The 23,215-nt window shown below is 42.6% G+C and overlaps 1 protein-coding gene across 1 annotated transcript in view; it reads left to right on the top strand.

The window, feature by feature from the left end:
* The window catches only part of ada2a (adenosine deaminase 2a), a 74,888-nt gene extending 51,928 nt beyond the window's left edge, over positions 1–22,960 (top strand). The window contains exons 5-9 of the mRNA XM_041215926.1: positions 2,703–2,793; positions 13,634–13,742; positions 14,937–15,094; positions 15,975–16,177; positions 20,074–22,960. Of these exons, the coding sequence (XP_041071860.1) occupies positions 2,703–2,793; positions 13,634–13,742; positions 14,937–15,094; positions 15,975–16,177; positions 20,074–20,185 (673 nt within the window). The 3' untranslated portion in view covers positions 20,186–22,960. The remainder of the gene's footprint in view (positions 1–2,702; positions 2,794–13,633; positions 13,743–14,936; positions 15,095–15,974; positions 16,178–20,073) is intronic.
* The last annotated feature ends 255 nt before the right edge of the window (positions 22,961–23,215 follow it).

Below are 23,215 nucleotides of genomic sequence, written 5' to 3'. Positions count from 1 at the left end.
AGTGTTTACTGAACAGGCAGACAAGAAGCATGATAATATACCTCATCCTAAGGATAGAACTTACAATAATGAGGCACTCCTTCACTAGAGTATGTACCTATTTTACGAACTCCTGGATATCAGCTCAAACTGACAAATTTCTGACCCAAAAGTAAAATTGCTACCAACTGAGTCAAGCTCAAAACATTTTTCAGGGTTTCATGGAATGTTGCATTAGCATGGGAGCACAAGTAACTCGGTAAATGTTAGAGAGGAAGACCTTTTTTTAAACATGTGACATGAGCTGTAGTGTTTGATGAGGCAATTGGTTAACAATGATCTTGAACTGAAAACTGTAAAATGGGAACTGGGATGCACCACAGGGCTTGTGACATTGCAGTTTAAATAAGAAATCCTATCCAATTGTATAATGATTCTAGATTTGGGCAACTGACACATGAGATCACAGTTACACCTTATTAAAATCAAGGGATTGTACTGCCAGTTTTATTTCTCATTACTGTAACATAATTGCAATTGTTGCAGCTGAAGTAATTATGTGAGTCACATCTCATCACAAATGTTGGAGAGTAATAGAAGACACCAGTATAAAGACGCTTTGTAGAGTTGAATATGCTAATGGTGTCCGGTCTTTTGAATGAACCTTTGGCCATGTAAATCAGTGAGACAACCAACAGATTGGCAAACTGAGACACCCAAGGTTTTTTTTTAACTATGTAAAAATGCCTTTGTTGGTAAAGTACTGCTTTGGTTTGTAATGATTTGTACTTAACTATTCAGCCTTTTATAATATTATGAGGAAGTGACAATGAAACTTGTAACTTCAGTAAATACCATAACACATATCTGCTATTTTGGACATTAGGATCCTGTAGACTCAGGTACTTACGTCTGTGATGGAAGCTGTTTTGTCTATCAGTATAAAAAAATTCTGAATTATGGTGTTTAAATTGGCCGAGACAGTATGACTGAGATTCTGTATTGTCATTGTTCGGTATTGTTTATTTCATGTAGACATATTTTCTAGGTTTTCTTAGGAGATTCACTGGATTAGAGTGTAAATGAATGAGTTGTTCTGAGACTGTGTGTGCCCCTCCTGCCCAACTTCCCACACTCAATGCCATGTTCAAGTGCTTCCTAAATCTGTGTGGAAGATTTTATGTTGTCATTCTCAAGCTTCACCTTGTACCATAGAAGCATACAGAATAGAAGGAGACCATGCTTGTGTCAACTCTTTAATAGAACAATTCAAAACTAATCTCAATGCCCTCTCCTCTTTCTTTGGCCCTGAATCATTTTCTGGTTCAAATACGCTATTCAATTTTCCCTTAAAATGTGCAATGGTTCTGCCGTGGGCACTCTGTGACAAAGCATTCCTTCCGCAGACCTCTGTGCAAAGAAGTTTCTCTTAACCTCACGCCTCACTCTTTGGATTGTAATTTTGTATTGATGTTCCCTTATCACCGACACTGCAACCACAGGAAATAGTCTTTCTCTATTTATTCTGTCAAATTCTCTAGAATTTTAAACACTTATTACATTTCCTCTTTGCAGTCACTGCACTGGTGGAAATGCAGTTCCCACTGCTGATAGTGGGCAAGTTAGTGTCCATGTGAGTAGCCAGCTATGAACTTTGAATGATGTATCATCCTTTAGAGATACTGAATGAGAATGGAACAGGAAATGTCCAAGAACCCAGATAGGAACAGCCCTCATTAAGATGCAGCCATCTTTGCTGTCGTATTTTGGGTTAACATGCTGGTTATTGGCATTAAGACCATCCTCACTCTCTTGCAACCAGGCACTACTCCATGCTCATTACAATCTGTGCTGCAATGTTTAAGCTGTAGTCCCAATTTCTCAATGTTTGAGGGAAAGTGCACATATATGGGCATTGAGCGAGGACAGGAAGTTGGACAGTAGGTCAACCCAATGTCATTTTATATATTTTTCAGCATTAAATTTAACATGCTTGACTTGACATGATTAACTAGCCATCCACTGCTTTTATACAGCAACCTGGTCTTGGGACTGATGCAGGAGTGCTGCCTCAGGCACTCAGGCAGAACCACTGTACATTTTAAGAGAAAATTGAAGGACTGCATCCTTTACCACATTTATTTAGTAGGTAGTGCTGCAGCTAATCTTCTTGTAACTTGGCTACTTTGTGGTGCTTGTTATTTTGCATGTACCAGCTGTGACACTTTATCCAATGCGCAAATGACCAATGATGATGTAACGTTACACCATCACTACTATCAAGCATAACTCTCTGCCTGACTAGTGTGTTTACTGGGCCCAGAAGAACCTGCAGCAGGCTGAAAGACCAGTTAAGAAGTAGATCTTCAGGCTGCCAATGTTTTTTTAAATCCAATGTTTGTATTAGTCTTTCACAAAACCTTGCAGTTTGAGAGCCAGCAGCTTCTTGCAGGGAGCCATGTTTGTCATTGGGGTGACTTAATGCAATAGCGGAAGCTAACTCAAAACTATTGGAGCACAGGACAGAACAGAAAAGTAATGAAATGTTAATACAGTCATGGAGAGGAGCGAGTGATATTATTTAGGGTTATACCTAAGAACCTTCATTCTGGTAATAGTCATGATTGCACTGTGTTGATTTCTGCTTATGTCTTTAATGGAACTACAGTTTATTTTGCCCTGTTTGCATCTGCCACTGACATTTCTTTTGTATTTCTTCTTAGGAAATTGAACAACTCAGAAATGAAAACTATGATAAATGAGGCCATGGAACTTTACAAGAAATTCCCAGAGATTTTGGCAGGATTTGATATGGTGTGTTCCCTTGTTATTTCAAATGTTCTGATCCAGAAGCCTTTTATGCTTAAATAACAAAACTTTCCTGCATTTATTTATTGGAATTTGGAATTGTTTATTTCTCATACAGTCTTCTATTTTTAAGCATGTATGTGCGTAGGTATGGGAAAATATAATGTCAGGGTTAATCAGTATTTAAGTGACAGGCAGATGTTTGGGAATAGTTAACTATTGAAGTTTGCTTCTTATTATACATCCTATTATTAAGCAACACATATTAGCAGTGTTTTTAAAACATGCCAATCAAATAGCTTTTTTTAAAACATCTTGTACTTCCATAGTACACCTCAGAATGATTGGGAGGGTTAGGAAAACTGAATGGGGAATGTGAAAAGGAATAGGAAGAGGATAGATGCCTAGCCCAAGGAAAGGGTTCTTGGGAGACTTTTGAAGCAAGGCAGAGAAGGAAGGATTTTGGGATAAATTCAGCAGAAGTGTGCTTGCCTACAGAATGACCAGTATTGATGGAGCTGAGGGGTGCATCTTTCAGGAGTGGGGGATATTGTGGGTTTTAAGTGGTTGCAGGTGCAACTCCATGAAGGGATTAGAGCACATGAAGTCAGTTTGCAAATTTTAAAAATACTTTTTCTTTGAGCTATTTTACTATTGACGCTAGAGTTTGTACCTATGACCTTGTGAAGTCCTGCTCGCTGTTCTAACTGTAGCATTGATGATCAGAGTCAGCAAGTGGAAGTAGCTGACATGTTAGCATCTTGGAGAGCCAGGAACTAGAACTGAGACATATGAAGAAATTGAAAGAAGATATCTTAAGACTTATTTTGAAAGTATCTAATCATGTTTGCACCTTTCTGTAAACTAAATTGGCCCTACAATTTCCCCAGCCTCTCTATTTCTTTGACTTTAGTAATTCCCTCACTTCATCGTAACATGGATGACTGTGCCTTCAGCTACCTTGGTCTCAAATTCTAGAATTCCCTCCCCATACCCCTTTGTGACCCCACTCCCCTCTCCTCTGTTAAACCTTCCTCAACGCATTCAACCCCACCTCTTTGGTCACCCCTCTTAATATCTTTTGCTTTGTCTTGGTGTCCATATTTTGATTACACCTCTGTGAGGCACCTTGGGTTTTTTTTAATTTTAAAAGCTCTATAAAAGCGTGAACTCTTATACATAGAAGCATATTCGATAATCAGCCTGGTTCCCATACAAACAGCTAATGTACTTGGATTGAATTTCCTCGTGCAATTTTTTTAATGCAAAGTGTCAATTCCTTCAGGAGGGGAAGGAACAAATTCTTAAAATGTGGATCTGTGATACAAATTTTCACCATATTTCTAGTCAAATATCTCATTAAATTCCAATAAACTACCTACTCATATTGTTCAGTGTTGGAATTGGGCAAGGAAAATGGAGAATTAATAGCAGAATATGATACCAAAACACAAGTATCTAACAATGGCAAATTCATATAATTTTGCAATGTGCGACTATGGGCAGAATTTTTCAGTCAGCGTGCAGGGGCGGGCCCAACATGTAAAATGATGCACGATGCAGATACACACCATCGCGATATTTCGTTTGGTGGGCATGTGCCAGAGTCGGCTGCACATCTACCGAAATGTAAACAGCCTATTAAGGCCATTAAGAAATTAATTGAAGCACTTGTGAACGGTGCCCGTCCAACCTTAAGGCTGGCGGGCAGGTGAAAAACCCAAGCGGCCTTGGCACTTTTTAGGAAACCTCGTCCACAAGCGGGATGAGGTTTCCTAAAGCTTTTATTAAATAAATAAAATTTCATAAATATAAAAACATATGCCAACTCATGTGACACAGACACACAAGGGGACATGTTTAAATAAATTTTCACACCATATATTTAATCATTTTAATATCGATTCAATCTCTCTGAGGCAGCTCTGTGCCTCAGGGAGATTGAAGTGTTCTTTTGCGCACATGTGCGAAACAGCGCTGGCCCCGACTCTCCCTCTTCCCTCCGCCCACATAGGTAGCGCTGAGTGCTACTGGTCGCATCTTACGCTGGGTGAGCCTTAATTGGCCCGCCTGCGTAAAATGGCAGCCGTGATCAGTTCTGCACCCACCCACACCTGATTCCGCCAAGTCCGTCCACCATATGAAGGATAATTAACCTTCTTTCATTTTTGCTTCCTCCAAACAAAAGAAAGTTGAAAAGGGGGGTGGGGGGGGCGGGAAATAGAAGGGCATAATGGTAATGTTACTGAACTAGTAATCCAGAGGCCCAGTCCAATGCTCAGGGGACATGTGTTCAAATCCGACTAAGGCAGCTGGTGGAATTTAACTTCAATTTGTAAATCTGGAATATTAAGATAGTTTCAGTAATAGTGACCATGAGGGTATCATTGATGTCATAAAAACCTATCTGGTTCACTAATGTCCTTGAGGAGGGGTTATCTGCCATCCTTCCCTGGTCTGGCCTACACGTGACTCCAGGTCCACAGCAGTGCGGTTGACTCTTAAATGCCCTTTGAAATGGCATAACAAGCCGCTCAGTTGTATCAAACTGCTACGAAATCTAAAAGGAATGAAACCGAATGGAGCACCCTGCATCGACCTAGGCACCAGAAATGGCAACAGCAAACCCGGCCCTGTCAACTCTTTAGTAACATCTGGGGCCTTGTGCCAAAATTGGGAGAGCTGTCCCACAGATGAGTCCAGCAACAGCCTGACATAGTCATATTCATGGAATCACACCATACAGACTGTCCCAGACACCACCATCATCATCCCAATGGCAGGGCAGACCCACCCGAAGTGATGGCACAGTGGTATACAGTTGGGAGGGAATAGCCCTGGGAGTCCTCAGCATTGACTCCGGACCCCATGAAGTTTCATGGCACCAGGTCAAACATGTGCAAGGAAACCCCCTTCTGATTACTATCTACCACACCGCGCCAACCACCCCCCCCAGCAACACCTTCAGCTGATGAATCAGTACTCCTCCATGTTGGAGACCAATTGGAAAAAGCACTGAGGGTGGCAAGAGCATTGAATGTACTCTGGTGGGGGACATCAATGTTCATCACCATCAGTGGCTTGGTAGCACCACTATTGACTAAGCTGGCCAAGTCCTGAAGGAAGTAGCTGCTAGACAAGGCCTGCAGCTGGGGGTGAAGGAGCCAATAAGGGGGAAAAACCTATTTGATCTCATCCTTACCAATCTATCTGTCACAGATGCATCTGTCCATGACAGTATCAGTAGGAGTAACCGCCACACAGTCTTTGTGGAGACGAAGTCCTGTCTTCACATTGAGGATACCCTCCGTGTTGTGTGGCACTGCCACTATGCTAAATGGGATAGATTTCGAACAGATCTAGCAACTTAAAACTGGGCATCCATGAGGCACTGTGGGCCATCAGCAGCAGAATTGTACTCAACCACAATCTGTAACCTCATGGCGCGGCATATCCCTCACTCTACCACTACCATCAAGCAGGAGGATAACCCTGGTTCAATGAAGAGTGCAGGCAGGCATGCCAGAAATAGCACCAGGCATACCCAAAATCAGGTGTCAACCTGATGAAGCTACAACACAGGACCTCTTGCATGCCAAACAGAGGAAGCAGCATGCAATAGACAGACAGAGCTAAGCAATCCCACAACCAACGGATCAGATCTAAGCTCTGCAGTCCTGACACATCCTTTTGTGAATGGTGGTGGACAATTAAACCACTAACTGGAGGAGGAGACTCCACAAATTGCCCCGTCCTGAAAGATGGGGGAGCCCAGCACATCAGTGCAAAAGACAAGGGTGAAGCATTTTCAACCATCTTCGGCCAGAAGTACCATGTGGATGGTCCTCCTTGGGAGGTTCCCCAGCATCACAGATGTCAGTCTTCAACCAATTTGATTCACTTCGTGTGATATCAAGAAATGTTGAAGGCACTGGATACTGCAAATGCTATAGGCCTTGACAATATTCTGGCAATAGTCAATTGTCAATACTGAAGACTTGTGCTCCGGAACTTGCCGCGCCCCTAGCCAAGCTGTTCCAGTACAGCTACAATACTGGCATCTACCCGGTTATGTGGAAAATTGCCCAGGTATGTCCTGTACACAAAAAGCAGGACAAATCCAACCCGCCAATTATCGCCCCATCAGTCCACTCTCCATCATCAGCAAAGTGATAGATGGTGTTGTCAACAGTGCTATCAAGCAGCACTTAACTGAGCAAATAACCTACTCGCTGACGCTCAGCGCAGATTCTGCCAGGGCCACTCAGCTCCGAAACTCATTGCAGCCTTGATCAAAACATGGACAAAAGAGTTGAATTCGAGGTAAGGTGAGAGTGACTGCCCTTGACATCAAGGCAGCATTTGACTGAGTGTGCAGCAAAGAGCCCCAGTAAAACTGAAGTCAGTGGGAATCAGGGGGAAAACTCTCCACTGGTTGGAGTCATACCCAGCACAAAAGAAGACAGTTGTGGCTGTTGGAGGTCAGTCATCTCAGCTCCAGGACATCACTGCAGGAGTTCCTCAGGGTAATGTCCTTGGCCCAACCATCTTCAGCTGCATCACCAATAACCTTCCTTCCATCATAAGGTCAGAAGTGGGGATGTTCGCTGATGGTGCAATGTTCAGCACCATTCGCAACTCTTCAGATACTGAAGCAATCCATGTCCATATGCAGCAAGACCTGTTCAACATTTGGGCTTGAGTTGATAAATGTCAAGTAACATTTGTGCCAAACAAGTGCCAGGAAATGACCATCTCCTACAAGAGAGAATCTGACCATCTCCCCTTGACGTTCAATGGCATTATCATCACTGAATCCCCCACTATCAACATCCTGGGGGTTACCATTGACCAGGAACTGAACTGGACTAGCCATATACATACTATGGCTACAAGAGCAGGTCAGAGGCTAGGAATCCTGCGGCAAGTAACTCACCTCCTGACTTCACAAAGCCTGTCCACAATCTACAAAGCACAAGTCAGGAGTGTGATGCAATACTCTCCACTTGCCTGGATGAGTGCAGCTCCCACAACTTAAGAAGCTTAACACCATCCAGGACAAAGCAGTGCACTTGATTGGCATCCCATCCACCACCTTAAAAATTCAACGCCTCCTCCATCAATGCACAGTGGCAGCAGTGTGTCCCATTTAAAACATGCACTGCAGCAACTCACCAAGGCTCCTTCGACAGCACCTTCTGAACCCTCAGCGTCAACCACCTAAAAAGACAAGGGCAGCAGATACATGGGAACACCACCACCTGCAAGTCGTCCTCCAAGCCACTCACCATCCTGACTTGGAAATATATCGCCATTCTTTGACTGTCGCTGGATCAAAATCTTAGAACTCCCTTCCTAACAGCACTGTGGGTGTACCTACGCCACATGGACTGCAGAGGTTCAAGAAGGCAGCTCACCACCACCTTCTCAAGGGCAGCTAGGAATGGAAATAAATGCTGGCCTAGCCAGCGACGTTCACATCCCATAAACAAATAAATTAAAAAAAGACAGTTTAATTTATGTTCCATTTTAATGTCAGGTAACATTTAACGCTCCAATTGATGAGTTGAGAAAGCCATGGCGATCTTCATTTGTTTTATCTACTGTGACTCTGCTTCCATTGCTTTTTGAGGAAGAGAGTTCCAAAGAATCATGACCGTCAGAAAAAATTTCTCCTCATCTCTGTCTTATTTTTAAACAGTGACTCCTAGTTCTAGATTCTCCCACAAAAGGAAATATCCTCTCCACATCCACCCTGTCAAGACCCCTCAGGATCTTATATGTTTCAATGAAGTTGCCTCTCACTCTTCTACATTCCAGGGGATACAAGCCTAACCTGTCCAGCCTTTCCTCGTAAGACAACACGCCCATTCCTGGTAAACATTTTCTGAACTGCTTTCATCTTTCTTTAAATAAGGTACTGTACACAGTTCTCCAGATGTGGTTTTACCAATGCCCTGTACATCTGAAGCATAACCTCCCTACTTTTGTAATCAATTCCGCTCACAATAAATGATAACATTCTATTAACTTTCCTGATTACCTGCTGTACCTTTTGTGAAGCTTCTCTTTCTCTTTATTAATCATTGTAAGGCTAGGCCCCAATTAGGTTAAGGATACTTGTCATCTATTCTAAATGTCCAGACTTGCAAATTAATGTGTTGCAAATCAAATTTAATGATGCATGATAAATGTCTTGCATTTTCCTGCATCATATTCCTCTACCCATGGTTTTTAATGAACTTTTAATTCTATGAATTTATAATGACAAATGTCATTAAAATGGCAGAAATGAACCTATCTTATTTATTTCTTATTTTGAATACTCTGCCAATTTAGGTCTTCCATAAATGTTGTCAGCATACAATTAGAACATAACGTAAGAAATGCAGGAGTAGACCACATGGCCCATCGATTCTGCTCCGCCATTCAACATGGTCATGGTTGCTCTTTAGCTTCAACTTCATTTTCAGGCCCCCTCTTAATATCACTTAATTCCCTGAAAGACCAAAAATCTGTTTATCTCAACCTTAAATATATATTCTGCAATGGAGCATCCACAACCCTCTGGGATAGAGAATTCCAAAGATTCAAAACCGCTTGAGTGAAGAAATTTCTCTTCATCTTGGTCCTAAATGATTGGCCCCTTATCCCTGCCCCTTAAAGGAGAGAATGAACAGCAGGCCTTGGGAGCAGACGGAGAGGGGAAGTCAGCTCCATACAGCTGACAAACTGCCATTGGCTCCATTCTGTTGAACGGGATGGTGCTCAGAGAAGTCTTGGGAGCCACTGATAGTTCTGTGCTGCTAAGAGTTAGGGCTCATGGAGGCCCAGAGACAGTTGTTGAGGGAGCTGGGGGGGCTACTGGTGGACACAGTCTCTGTAGGAGATCAACTCAGCTGGAAAAGACCAAAAAGGCTGCACCGGGAAGTAAAGTTGAGAGAAATCTGGAATTGTGTGCCATTTGGAGTTAAGATTGTACCCGTAGAATTCAGGTACAGTAGAGCTGCTGTCGGCTGGGGATCAAACATTTCTTGTGAGGAAGACAGAGCTTTAAAGAATTTTTGTGACTCACAGTGATGACTGACATCCAGGTGGGCCGCTGAGAAAATCTGTCTCGGATGTGTCTGCTGTTTAATGTGCAGTTTGTTTCACCACGGTTTGTCTGTTACTTCATGTTTGCCTCTTGTTAATTCTGGATGTTAGAGACTAAGATAAATGGTATTGACTGTTTGCTTTGTTAACTCACATACAGTAAAATTTCTTCTGTCTGTTTAAAACTGTGGAACCTTGTGGCTTTATTCTCTTTACTGGTCCCTAACTGGTCATAGCGAAATGTGGTGGTCTCGTCCGGGAATGTACAAAATCTGGGGGTTTGGTCTGCGATCATAACAATTTTGAATGTTTCAATGAAGTCAACTCTGATTCTTCTAAACTCCAGAGACCCAATTTACTCAGCCTTTCATCATAGCACACCCTTCTCATCCCAGGGACCAATGTAGTAAGCATTTGCTGTACTGCCTTCAGTACAAGTATATCATCACTTTAATATGGAGACCAAAACTTCACACTGTATTTGAGGTGTGGTCTTACCAAAGCATTGTACAACTGTAACAAGACTTCCTTATTTTATACTCCAATGCCCTTGCAATAAAGGCCAGCATGCCATTTGCCTTCTTAATTGTTTGCTGTACCTACATGCTAACTTTCTGTGTTCCTTGTATGAGTACACCCAAGTCTCTGAACATAAGCATTTAAAAGTTTCATGCCTTTTTGAAGTTGGTACAGCAGCATCATGATATTGAGCCATTCTATGCTTGCGTTATGTTCCAGAAGAAGCTGCTCTGTAGAATACCTGGGAGCTGCTGGTGCTGTGTAGTCCTTCCTTTTTATACTTTGTGGTGAATTCCACAGCACTGATGCAACAGGTAGAAAATTCTGCTTTTGCCTGTTCAATTGTTTGAAGGTTATGATTTGGCTGCCAGATCTTCCCTGCTGGATGGCTGACTGAAAACTATATTGTTGCCCAAGTAGGTGGGTCGAGCATGCAGTCCAACATTTAGGAAGAAAAGCTGGGCCAGAATTCTCCAAACGTTGGGAGGGCGCACCCCCGACCTAAACAAATGTAAAATGACCCGGGCCTCCCGATGTCATTGCGCACTCGCTCGATATTTCAATCGGCGGGCGTGCATGACAATTAACAGGGCTATGAAGGCCATTAAAGTACCAATTGAATGACATTTTTCCTTACGGTTGGCAGGCAGGTGAAAAGCCTTTGGACTTTTTGTGAAACCTCCTCCATGGGCGAGATGAGGTTTCGCTCGGTGATTTAAAAAACATTTTTCAAACTAATTTCTAACATGTCCCTGCTCATGTGACAGTCACGTGGGGGGACACGTTATAAAACTTTTAAAATTCTTTATGTTCATTGCACCCGTGAGCTTGCACGCTCACCCTCCTCCACACCCCTCTCCCCCTAAAACACCCAGATCAGGCCCCGATCGCGGGTGGCGGTTGACTTCCTGACCACTTCCACTTGCCCCCACCGAGCCTGCCTGCTGAGGACCAAATTCTGTTCCTGGCCTCTGAAATAACACATGCATTTGTATAGAGCTTTTCATGCCTTGCATGGGACATCCAAAGTGCCTTATAGCAAATGAAGTATTTTTGGAATGTAGTCATTGCTGTAATGTAGAGAAATGCAGCAGCCACATTGACACAGAAATGTCACACAAACAATAATAAGGCAATGACCAGGTAATCTGTTTTTAGTAACGTTAACTGAGGATAAATATTCGTTAAGACAGCAGGGAGATCTCACCTGCTCTCCTTCAAAATAGTGCCATAGGAATTTTTATATCTACCTGAGAGGGCAAACAGGGCCACAGTTTCCAGTCCCATCTGAAAGTCAGCACTCCCTCATTTCTGCACTGGGCTGTGATTCCCAGATTGCATGCTCAAGTCTCTGGTGTCACTGCCTCTTGAAACAGTGCTTACATTTGCTGTGACGGTGGATTGTGACAGTCGCTGGAGAAAATAACCTCTTTAGATGGAAGTCAACACCTCTAGAAACAATAATACCTCATTTACATTCGAGTGCTGTCAGTGAAGGTGGGGCTATCTTTAACAACACTATAAGATAAATGTACAATGTGTTCTGATTACACTATTTGTATGTCCACGTGACTTTCATGGATACAAAATGATTATAATCTGTTTTTAGTATAGACTGCCCCAAAACATTTACCTCTGCCAAATCCAATCAATAGCATTATAATCCAGTTAGATATGCACAAATTATTATAAAGGAGTAACATTGGACATTTTAATGCTTGCTTGTTTAAAAAATATATTTTTATTTCTACTTGTCTGGTGAATCAGGGGATGACAGGGTGATGGTGGGAAGCACAGACTAAAAGACAATGGACAAAATTTTCTGCTCAGGCGGGAGGGCGTGCGCCCGACCCCCTTGAACGTGAAATGACCAGTGTCCCGATGTCAACGCGCAGTCGTGTGATATTTCGGTCGGTGGGCGCACACTGGAGTCGGCAGGGCGCCCGCTGACAATTGAAAAGCTTGTTAAGGCCATTAAATTAAGTTACAATTTTCACTGCCTGTCCAACCTTACGGTTGGTGGGCAGGCAAAAAGGCCAACCGGCCTTTGCACCTTTTAGGAAACCTCATCCATGGGTGGGGCGAGGTTTCCTAAAGCAAATAAAAATGTTAAAACTTAATTTATAACACGCCCCTGCTCATGTGACAGAGCTTTATGTTTTACTACATTTTTAAGTTCTTTATTTTTTTATATAACTCTTCATCTCTGTGCCTCAGGGAGATTATGAAGTGCGCACTTGCGCATCTGTGCAAAGGTCGTGTTCGCCCTCCTCCCAAAGGTCGTGTTCGCCCTCCTCCCCCCTCCAACTGCTGAGCGCTGCTGCTCACGTTTCACGCTGGGTGGGCCGCCTGCTTAAATCACCTTCCAGCCTCGATCGCGAGCGGCAGGCAGCTTCCCAACCCCCCCCCCTCGCTGAGCCCACCAGACAAAGGCAAGATTCTGCCCAATGTTAAAGTTATCATAAAGATTCTTCTTAGTTCTCTGCCCGAAGGCAGGCCCTTGGTGATTATTTAACCATGGCAAAGTGCTGTGATTTTTACTATGTGTAGGGTGAGGTGGCAGACCCTGAGTCTATCTTAACTGGAAAGCATATCAAACAGTGCAGTTGGTGCTAATCTGGTCCACACCCAAGCCATCTAGCCAACTGAGCTAACTGCAACCTCCCCTCCCCCCTCCCATCCCATCACAAAGATATTAGTCCTTACATTGTGCAAATTGTTAGTTAGATTTGAAATGGTCAGTGTTAAATCAAGTATCTTAAGTCCCAGTATGGTTGCACTGTTGGACTTGTGCTGTCTCTGAATGCAATAGTCTTCTTCATTTTTTTTGAACTGACTGAGTTAAGCTGCATTGGCATTGACATCAGAAAATCAGTGGCAGTGGATAAGTGCAGCATGCATTGTGGTACTAAACTAAATTGGAGAGATGCTTTAGCTGAGAACAGCTCCTAACTCAGAAAAGACTGGGGATGAAAACTAGGTCATTTTGGCATTGACCGATTCATTTACCAGATCAGCAAATAGAGCAGGATTGGATCCCTATGCCTGCATTTTATAGCAGCGACGCTTGAATGATTTTAGTGTTCTCTAATAGAAGTATTAGCAAAATTTAAATTTTTTAGACACTTTCTCTCTTGTCCACTTGTATTTCATTCGCAGACATATGTATCCTTGCTGTTGCTTGAAGTGTTTTAAAACAAATGTGGAAAAAATTTTCATTAATTTCTTACAGGTTGGTCAGGAAGATGCTGGGCACCCGCTATGGTATTTCAAGAATGAGCTATTAATTCCAGCAAAAATGGGAATTAAGCTGCCTTACTTCTTTCATGCGGGGGAAACTGGTAAGATCACAAGAAGAACATTTCTTTAAAAAATATGAAAGAAATGCATATTAAGAATTGCCTCCCAATGGCACAGAAGTCATACAGAAATAAGCTAATGGGCAGAATTTTACCTTCTCCCGCTGGCGGGTCTGTAGGTGTGAGGGTGGGCTTAAAATTTCTGGGATGGACTTCCTGACAGGCTCCCACCCACCCTGACCTCGACGCAATTTTACGCTGGGATGGGCAAGGCCCAGGCCTGCTCTTGCCCCTATTGAGACCCTTAAGTGATCAACTATTGACCACTTGAGGGCTGTTTTCCACCCAGCCTCAATTTTCAGGCTGGCGGGAGAAATTCTGGGGCAGCGGGCAAAGCCTGAAAATTAACCGAGTTCAGACACCGGGTGGCAAGGGTAGGGTCACCTTCATCAGCAACCTGCTTTTAACATTGGGCCAGAAGGTCTGGTCCCTGCAGGCCCTTCCTCCTCCACCGCCCCCAGCCTCTCCACCAATACACCTGCACCCCTCTGCCTATCCTCCTGGGCCTCACTCCCTGCGCTGAGACCCCGCAAACCTATCTGGTCCTGGAACTTAGGCTCTGGGACCTGCTTGCAGTTCCAGTCCTGTGCATTGCAGTTTCTGGTGCTGCAGGGACTAGGCAGCTGCTGGCCAATCAGATTGGCAGGCAGCTCTCTGAGGTGGGACTTCTCCCAAGTGAGGGGTGGAAGTCCTGCCTCCAGCCAATTAATGCTTATTGGAACATGAAATGGTTGGGGAGCAGCCAGTATGGGTGGGGATGTGTGCTCTGCCGACCCCTGGGATGGTGGGAAGGGAAACTCAGCCAACCTAAAAATTCTGGCCAATGTTTTATCACTTTTTAGCCATTTTTAAAATTGAATTATAGTTTGTACTCAGTTTGCTCCCTTGCAGGTTACCATCCACCATCGATCTTCTCACTGCCTGGGAGTTGAGCCAGCCATTGTATGGCCTCCAGGCAATAGGAATGCCTCTTTTCTGTATGGCGTTTCATCCAGTAATGCTCACCCACTACAAATGGGCGGATTTGAATGACAAGTGGCCTTGGCATTCAAACCTGTGACCTTTCAGAGGCGAATGATCTACATATTGCCTCATCCAGTGACCTCTGTGTATCCAAATGAAGAAGCATATGTATTTTTGTACAAAATCTTTCATTCTTGCTGGTTTCTCTTGCAGACTGGGAAGGCATGAGTATAGATGAAAACGTCTTGGATGCCTTTCTGCTGAACACAAGTCGAATAGGCCATGGCTACAGCATGAACAAGCATCCTGTGGCAAAGCAGTTTTCCAAAAAGTTTGATGTGCCATTGGAAGTGTGTCCAATCTCAAACCAGGTGCTGCTATAACAGTTGCACAGGCCAAATTGAGCCTACAACAACACCTTTCCACTTGAAGGAAAATCTTGGGTACCTAATGATTTTAAAGCAAAGCTCCAGTCTCTGCTTACACAGTTGACTTCTGAAATGCAAAAAAAAACCTAAAAATGCCATGCTATAAATTTTGTTGAACTTAAATAGGTATGTAAATGCAGCTCTCTTAACCAAATCAAGTTTTATTTCATTATTATGGGCAGCTCCCATAATGGCACAGTGCGGTAATATACTGCTTCATGTGGTACTGGGCCACTCACATCAAAAAGATGCCAGTTTCATTCCCCAGTCAGTGCTGAATTAGATGATCTCAGCTAAGGACCGTGTTAGATACAAAATGGCTCAGCAGAAAAGCAAAGACATGTAAAGAAATATAAGATGAAAATCTTTGCTTTTTACTGTAATAGCAAATAGTGCACATGTAAAGAATATGTTTAACACTCAGCAGGTAGAAATCTTGCTGATTGTATGCAACTAGCTTTTGCTGTGCCCTGTGGGGGGGAATATGCTATTTTAGCAGTAAAATCAAGTCATTCAGTATTTGATTTTAAATTCTCATTTGTAACATTCCATGTTACATCTTAATTTTTCATTGCGTTACCCAAGTAGACTGTGAACTTTGCTTAAACCCTGTAGTCCATATATTTCTAAGCGTACAATGTGTAAATCTGAATATAGTACCATCTAATGCAGGTGATGTTTCTTCCTCGCAAGAAAAATGCGCTTCCAAACAGTAATTCAATAGTTAACAATCTAAAAGTACACAATACCACCTTCTGATTGCCTTTAATCAGGACTTAATTTACTGTAATGCTAATGCTTTCTGCTGGTTTCTTTGTTGTAGGTGCTTATGCTGGTGAGTAATCTACAGAATCACCCAGCTGCAGCCTTCATGGCAGAAGGTCATCCCATGGTCATTAGTGCTGATGATCCAGCTGTTTTTGGGGCTCGTGGTTTATCGTATGACTTCTATGAGGCTTTCATGGGAATAGGAGGTTTAAAGGCTGAGCTGACAACACTGAAGCAATTGGCATTGAACTCAATCAAGTAATTGTACATTTTGTTTCTTTTTTGGAAAAAAAATGTGTTCACATATCAGAAATAAGCTGGATTAGAGATTCCATTATTTCCTCCCCAAATTTCAGCCCCTGGCCCAGCCAAACCTTAATTAAATCATCTTAACGTTATTGCCCACACCATTGTCCATGAGTCCACACCATACTAACCATCGCAATACCTCAGTATCAACCTCTAGCATTGGTGACAAACCATGTAATGACTTCATAACATATATGGGTGCACTTTTTGTCGGAGAAATTTCTTTAACTGAAATTTTACCATACTGAAATATCAGTTTAGATTATGTGGCCTGGAGTGGAGCTTGAAAACACAACTTTCTAGCTTAAAGGTAAGACTGCTACCACTGTGCTAAACTTCTCTTCATCGATGGCCTATGAGTAGTCTGAGTATTCAACTCAGCAACAGCCTGAAAAATGTTCCTGATGTGTCACTATCTTGTAGAAAGATCTTTATACACTTTTGGAAAAGCAATGTCAAAGCCTTTGTGATCTCTTGGTGAATTGACAGCAGTGTAAAATAGGCTGCCAAATTGCTTATGAGCCTCTTTTGCTCAACTGATGAAAAACGATTTCACCCCCATTCACTCTATTTTTAAACAGTCTCTGCATCCACAGAAGTTTGGATCAAATGACAATATAAAAGACTATAGACGGAATTTTCCCCTCCAGGACTAAGTCCCATGGCAGGGGCGGGAACAGGGAGAGTTCCTGCCCCGTAGGCCACTGGGAATTTGCTTCGTATTCGGCGACCCCGGCCTCATTAATTATGCCGTCAAGGGGTTTCCTGATGTATAAGGCGGTGGGGCAGGCTGGATAGCATGTGTCCCGCCGAACTCCCCAAGGATCCTTAGATAGCACCTTCCAAACCCACAACCGCTACCATCCAGAAGGACAAGGGCAGCAGATGCATGGGAACTCCACCACTTGGAAGTTCCCCTCCAAGTCACTCACCATCCTGACTTGGAAAAATATCACCATTCCTTCACTGTCACGGGGTCAAAATCCTGGAACTCCCTCCCTAACAGCACTGTGGAGGTACGTACGCCACGTGGACTGCAGCAGTTCAAGAAGGCAGCTCACCACCACCTTCTCAATGACAACTAGGGATGGGCAATAAATGCTGGCCTAGCCAGCGACACCCATATCCCATAAATGAATAAAAAAAAATCCAGGTGCCATATTTAAAAGGAGCCAGGACAGCAACCTACCCAATGTTGAGTATAGAAGATCCACCTCCTGGAAGATCCCGAAGTCAGAAGATCCACATTGTAGATGCTCCAGACCTCCACAAGCTGCCCCAGTCCTTCTTCAGGTAAGTGCTGACACGTATACAGATGTGTTCTGGACCAGCATGTGCCACTGGTGGCGCAGCCGATTGGGCGGGGGCAGGCAATTTCTGGTTGATCATTCATCAACATCCCATTAATGGAATGAAAATTGTTTTCACGCCAGCATCTGGCAGGAATGGTAACCCGCCATGGTGGGCAGGAGTGCAAGTTCCTGCTGTCATTTTACACCGGCAGGAAACTGATTTTTCAGCTCTCGCTGCATTGTTCTCCCCCCCATCACCTCACGGTAGGTTTAATGACAGGTGATGTGGGTGGGGGGACTATAAGTTTCCACCCCATATTGCTCTTTCAGCTTACTTCAACAGTGCTGCCCGGTTTAGTGACCTCTGCCACTGAGAAGGACAAGAACAGATTTTTTTGTATGAACATCATCGTCCTCACTTAGACATATACTGCCATTCCTTCATCCACAATGGGTCAGAATTCTGGCATACATCACCGTAAGAACGTAACTGGTCCATAATTGGTCACCGATTTATTGCCAGCTTGTTTTTTTTGCTGACAAGCTGTCATACAATCATACAAGGGGGAACATTAGAAGAGTTTTTTTCACACAAAGAAATATTAGAACATGGATAGTGGCTATTGAGATAATACTATAATATTATTTAAAAGAGAATTGAATGCGTATTTGAAAAGAAAAAATGTAAAACAATACGGGAAAATGGCAAGGAAATGGGATTAATATAGTCAGTTCTAGTTAAAGACTTTATACCAACAGGTTTGACAAGTCATGTGGCCTTTCCTCAGCTGCACTTTTTATTGTTTTATGGTCCTCCCTTCCAGTGGGTGTTATGAATGTGAGGCTTTAAAGGATGATTATGTTTGGAAACTGTCTATTTAATCCAAGGTAAAATGGAGGAATGGAGAGGGTCATGTGATGTGCAATGAATTCTGCCCCACAACAAGCCTAAATGGCTTGGTTACCAGGGGACAGGAAGGGGCCCAGGGTGAGACTCACTGAAAGCAAGGTGTAAAATGTTCACATCTGAAACAAAGGCAAGAACGGCTGGGTTAACTGTGGACAGACATCCTGTCTTCTGCGGCTGAATTTTACAGGGCAACATGTTCCCACTCTGACAAAAAGTCAGTTGAGAGCCCACCCACATAAAAGCCGGCTGCCCCATAGCCATTTTGTGCTGGTAGGCATTAATTGGCTCACAGCATGACTTCTTCCCCCATCTGGAGAGGAAGTCCCACTTTTGAGAGCTATCAGCCAATTCAATTGGCTGGCAGGTTTGTCGTCTCAACAGCACCAGGTTTGAGCAGTTGCCACTGCTGGGATTACAGCCAGACCCCAAGAGGAGGTGGTTAAGTCTAAAGATATGGAGGCCATACTGAAGGTATGGAAGGGTATTGGCAGGGCCTGACTAGCAGGCCCCAGTGAGAGAAGTGGGGGGTTGGTAGCCAACTTTGAGAGGCCTGTGGGGGAAGAGTTAAAGGGAGACTGCCTCTGATGGTCACAGAGGACCCCTAAAGGAGGTTCCCTCCCCCTTTGCCTGACACCATTTCATCCAGTAAAAGCTGCTGGGCTACCCACCTGGCATGGGCCTTCCCCCTGCCATGGATAATATAGTGGCCGGAGCAGGATGAGGCAGTTAAGTGGCCATTAATTGACCACTTAAGGGCCTCAATAAGTCCAAGGGTGGACCCGCGTCTCCACTGCCTCCACGGAAAATGGGAAACAGGTTGTTGGTAGGCAGGAAGACTGCAGGCAGGCTATGCACTGCATTTTATGTGCCTCCCTGCCTTTAAACAAGCCAGAAGGGGAGCATAAAATCTAGACCATAGAGAATTTTAGAACCGTAAGAGAGAGGGGTATCTCAGAAAGACAAAAGACTGTAGCTAGCTTGGTCAGCAGAGGGGAATGTGCTACCTTTCTGTAAACCACCAGGCAGAATGCAAGAGGGAGGATGGTCTTTGGTTGAAGAGACACATCCCGTGACACTCTAAAGACTCTGGAAGATTTGCCCTGGCAAGGCCAGGAGAAGAAATTGCCAGAGTGGGTCTGACTACTGGTGGTCAACTGAGGGAAATGCCTTTCAACAGTCACCTGACATTACGACTCAACAAAACGGGGAGACATGAACATATTGGAAGCTGGAAATAACCATAAACTGTGTCCTTTAAAGATTTTAATCCTGTTGGGAGTGTGCTGGAAAGTACACATATACAGCACTGGGTTATCAGTTGCGTTAAGGCAGCAGTAAGGGTTATCTTTTCTGTTGTTTGAGGGCCAGTTGCCTACTAAGTAATGTTTAGTTGAGGTTGCTTTTTAGTTTGTTTGCTACAGTAAAGGTCTTAAAACTTGAAATCTTGTTATGCAGTTCCTTGAAGTTGATTGCTGAGAATTCTTTTTAAAGTTATTGATCTCTCTGGGGAACGTAACATGGGCCATACAAAAGCAAATTACACAGCTTACTCATTCTCACATTTGCACGAGTGCTTCTTTTGACTAATGTTTATTTTGATGAGCTGAATGGATATTTATTGCCATTTTCTTTTGGTTTCCTAGGTACAGTGCTATGTCTGCCCAGATGAAAGCTGAAACCATCAAACTCTGGCTTAAAAAGTGGGATCAGTTTTTGGATGTTGTTCTTCACATGTTCAATAGTGATGAGCTGTGAGAAGGGGTTTTCTAATTGGGAGGTATCTAAATTCCTGTGCTATGGTGACTGCTTTCCTTGTTTTGAAAGCATTCTGAGAACCCAATTCATCAACTGTGCTTTTAGTTATACCCCCAATACCTTTATATTATTTCCTTTATCCTCTCTCGCTCAGTATCCAATTTATTCTTCCAGTCTGCAAATGATGGTTTAGTTATACCCCCAATACCTTTATATTATTTCCTTTATCCTCTCTCGCTCAGTATCCAATTTATTCTTCCAGTCTGCAAATGATGGTTTTTACTCGTTTTACACTGTCAGGCACTTGAAAAAATAGCTTTATCCAGCACCCTTGATTTGGCTACAAAAGAAAGAAAGTCTTGTATTTCTATAGTGCCTTTTGGCCTTGGGGTATCCAAAGGTGTTTTATAACCAATGAAGCTCTTTTAGCACTTGTAATGTAGGATCTTCAAAATTGTACACATGTTGTAAGACCTGGTACATGAATGTAAATTTGGGCCGTCCTTTATTGGTCTTCAGAATATATTTATTTTGAATGATATTTATATCCCTTTTGTGAATATAAATTTTCTCCGGTTCAGTGTGCTGAAAATCAAAGCCATCCTTGTCTTTGGTTCCCTCCCTGCCCTTACGTAGCTCTGATCTTGATGCCATTAACCTTCCTGGCTGCAATCATGAGATCATAAGAAATAGGAGCGGACAAGGCCATTTGGCCTACTGAGCCTGCTCTGCCATTCAGTAATATCATGACTGATCTGATTATGGACATAAATCCACTTTCCTGCCTGCCCCCTATAACCCTTGAAGATCAAAACTTCTGGCAACATCACTCTAAGTCTAAAGGTATGGAACCTTGGAGTACTGCTAGCCCTGGAACTGAAATTCCTTTATTACACCCATTCCAATAGCAAGACTGCTTTTGTCTCTCAATAATGCTCTCCTAACTGGTCTCCTTGCTTCCCAATTAAAACAACGTACCATGTTCCGAGTTCTCATTTCTGCAAAGTCACGTGCTTCTATCACCCCTATCCCTGCAAATTTCTACTGGCTTCTCATGTGATTGCAAGTCGATTTTAAGATTTTTATTTTGGATTTTGTAGCCCACATGACCTCACATGCACTTCCATCTGTCTCTTTCTAGCCTTTTGGCCTCCAACAACCTCTTACACCAGTCTGCTCCTCCCCTGCTCCCTCATTCATTATTAGCAACCATTGTTTTAGTCAGTTGTGCTTTAGAACCCCCTATCTAAATTCCTGTGCTATGGTGACTGCTTCCCTTGTTTTGAAAGCATTCTGAGAACCCAATTCATCAACTGTGCTTTTAGTTATACCCCCAATACCTTTATATTATTTCCTTTATCCTCTTTCGCTCAGTATCCAATTTATTCTTCCAGTCTGCAAAGCATTTTTCTATACACAAAAAGCAGTATAGAAATGCAATTTTATAATTGTAAACTGGAGCTGAAACTGTTGTCAGCCCCTAATGATATGGCAATTTTTTACTAAAAATGATATGGATGAAAATATAAAGGAAACGAGTCCTTTCATTTTTGATTATCAAGTAATCTTATCAATTTATGCCAGAGATGGGTAGCAGTAATAGGGAAGGGAGAAGACATGAGATGGAAGACAAAGGTTCAGCTTGTGGGTCTAGCTATCTGTTAACATTTGTAGTGTCTATATGAAACATCATTGACCCCGAGATGGGTTTTGTTGAGGTGAGCCATTTCAGAGGCAAAGAGTTTGTCATGTTAATAAAGGAAAAAGGAGACTAGTTTGGAATCCGCCCTTACACTGCACCTTGAACCACAATTAATCTTTCCAGGAGATTAAATAATGTTAGCTTCATTTTTTATGTATGACTTGTGGAAAGGAAAACATTGTTCAGATTTCTTTTTTTTAATTGTGTCTGCAACATTATTGGAAGGAATGTACATTGTAAGAATGATTCTAGTGCAATGTAACATGACCCATATATACTTATACACAAACATAAAATGGCACCTTGTTCAATAATGTTCACAAAAAGTTTCTTGTGGATTGAATACATACTTATGCTTTATGATAACAATATAAAAATGCTGAGCCAGTAATTATATGTAAGTTTATCATTAATTTTAACAGCTGTTACTATGTTTTATAAATGCATTTGATTTCAAATATAGGTCAAATACTAACTGCATGACATGTTAAATGTAAAATAGTTGTCAAATGAAAGTTTCCTATAACCTTTCATTTACTACATAAATATTTGTAGAAGGGCTTGTACATGACGCAGCATAGGTTCAGGTTCCTTGTCATTTGTATTCAAGCAGAATCTTTGCCATCTGCAATGGGTATCTATTCATCCCAGCAGGAATAGGAGTGATTCATTCAGCTGAGTGTGAGGAACCTGATTAAATGACTACTGAAAAAGGAGCTCTGTAATATAAGTAATGAAACATTGCTCAAATGGACAGATTTTTTTTTGAGTATTCATCGATATGGTAATAGGATTGTAGACAAGGTGAAATGTTATTGCTTGCTAATTAACATGAGCACGTGGTGAAATGATTATGCAAGTCTGGCACATGAAGATTGTGTCCAACTGCAGTATGGACCAGCATATGGCATGTTAGTTTAAAACTGAAAAAAGTTTAATTGTGTTTTGATGAACTGATTTGTGTCAATGGTGCTAGGATGTGCCTTGCAGCACTGCATGGGGGTAGCACTGTCACCCCCTGAGCCTTTTCCTTAGTTTATCTTTTACAAAAATAAAGTTTTGATTGAGCTGTGCATAATAACTCTCTCTTTTTCTACTTCTACCTGACTAGATTGATTGTTTTGATCTTGAGTTGTGAGTTTTGCTTCGCTATGAATATATTGTTTTGAAAGCCAGAAGACAATGGCCTAGAAATTCAGCTGTGCTTTTTGGGTCCTAAACAGCTATCTAAGCCTCCAATATGGTAGGCAGAAAGCGTCCACTCATAATGAGCTGGAAGTGCACAGCCCACCATATTGGTAAAAGTCAAAAAATTGGAGAGCAGTGCC

The sequence above is a fragment of the Carcharodon carcharias genome, chromosome 21 (assembly GCF_017639515.1).
Source record: "Carcharodon carcharias isolate sCarCar2 chromosome 21, sCarCar2.pri, whole genome shotgun sequence".
Lineage (NCBI taxonomy): Eukaryota > Metazoa > Chordata > Chondrichthyes > Lamniformes > Lamnidae > Carcharodon > Carcharodon carcharias.
The sequence above is the reverse complement of the archived record's forward strand: the minus strand, read 5'-3'. Positions and strand labels throughout refer to the sequence as shown.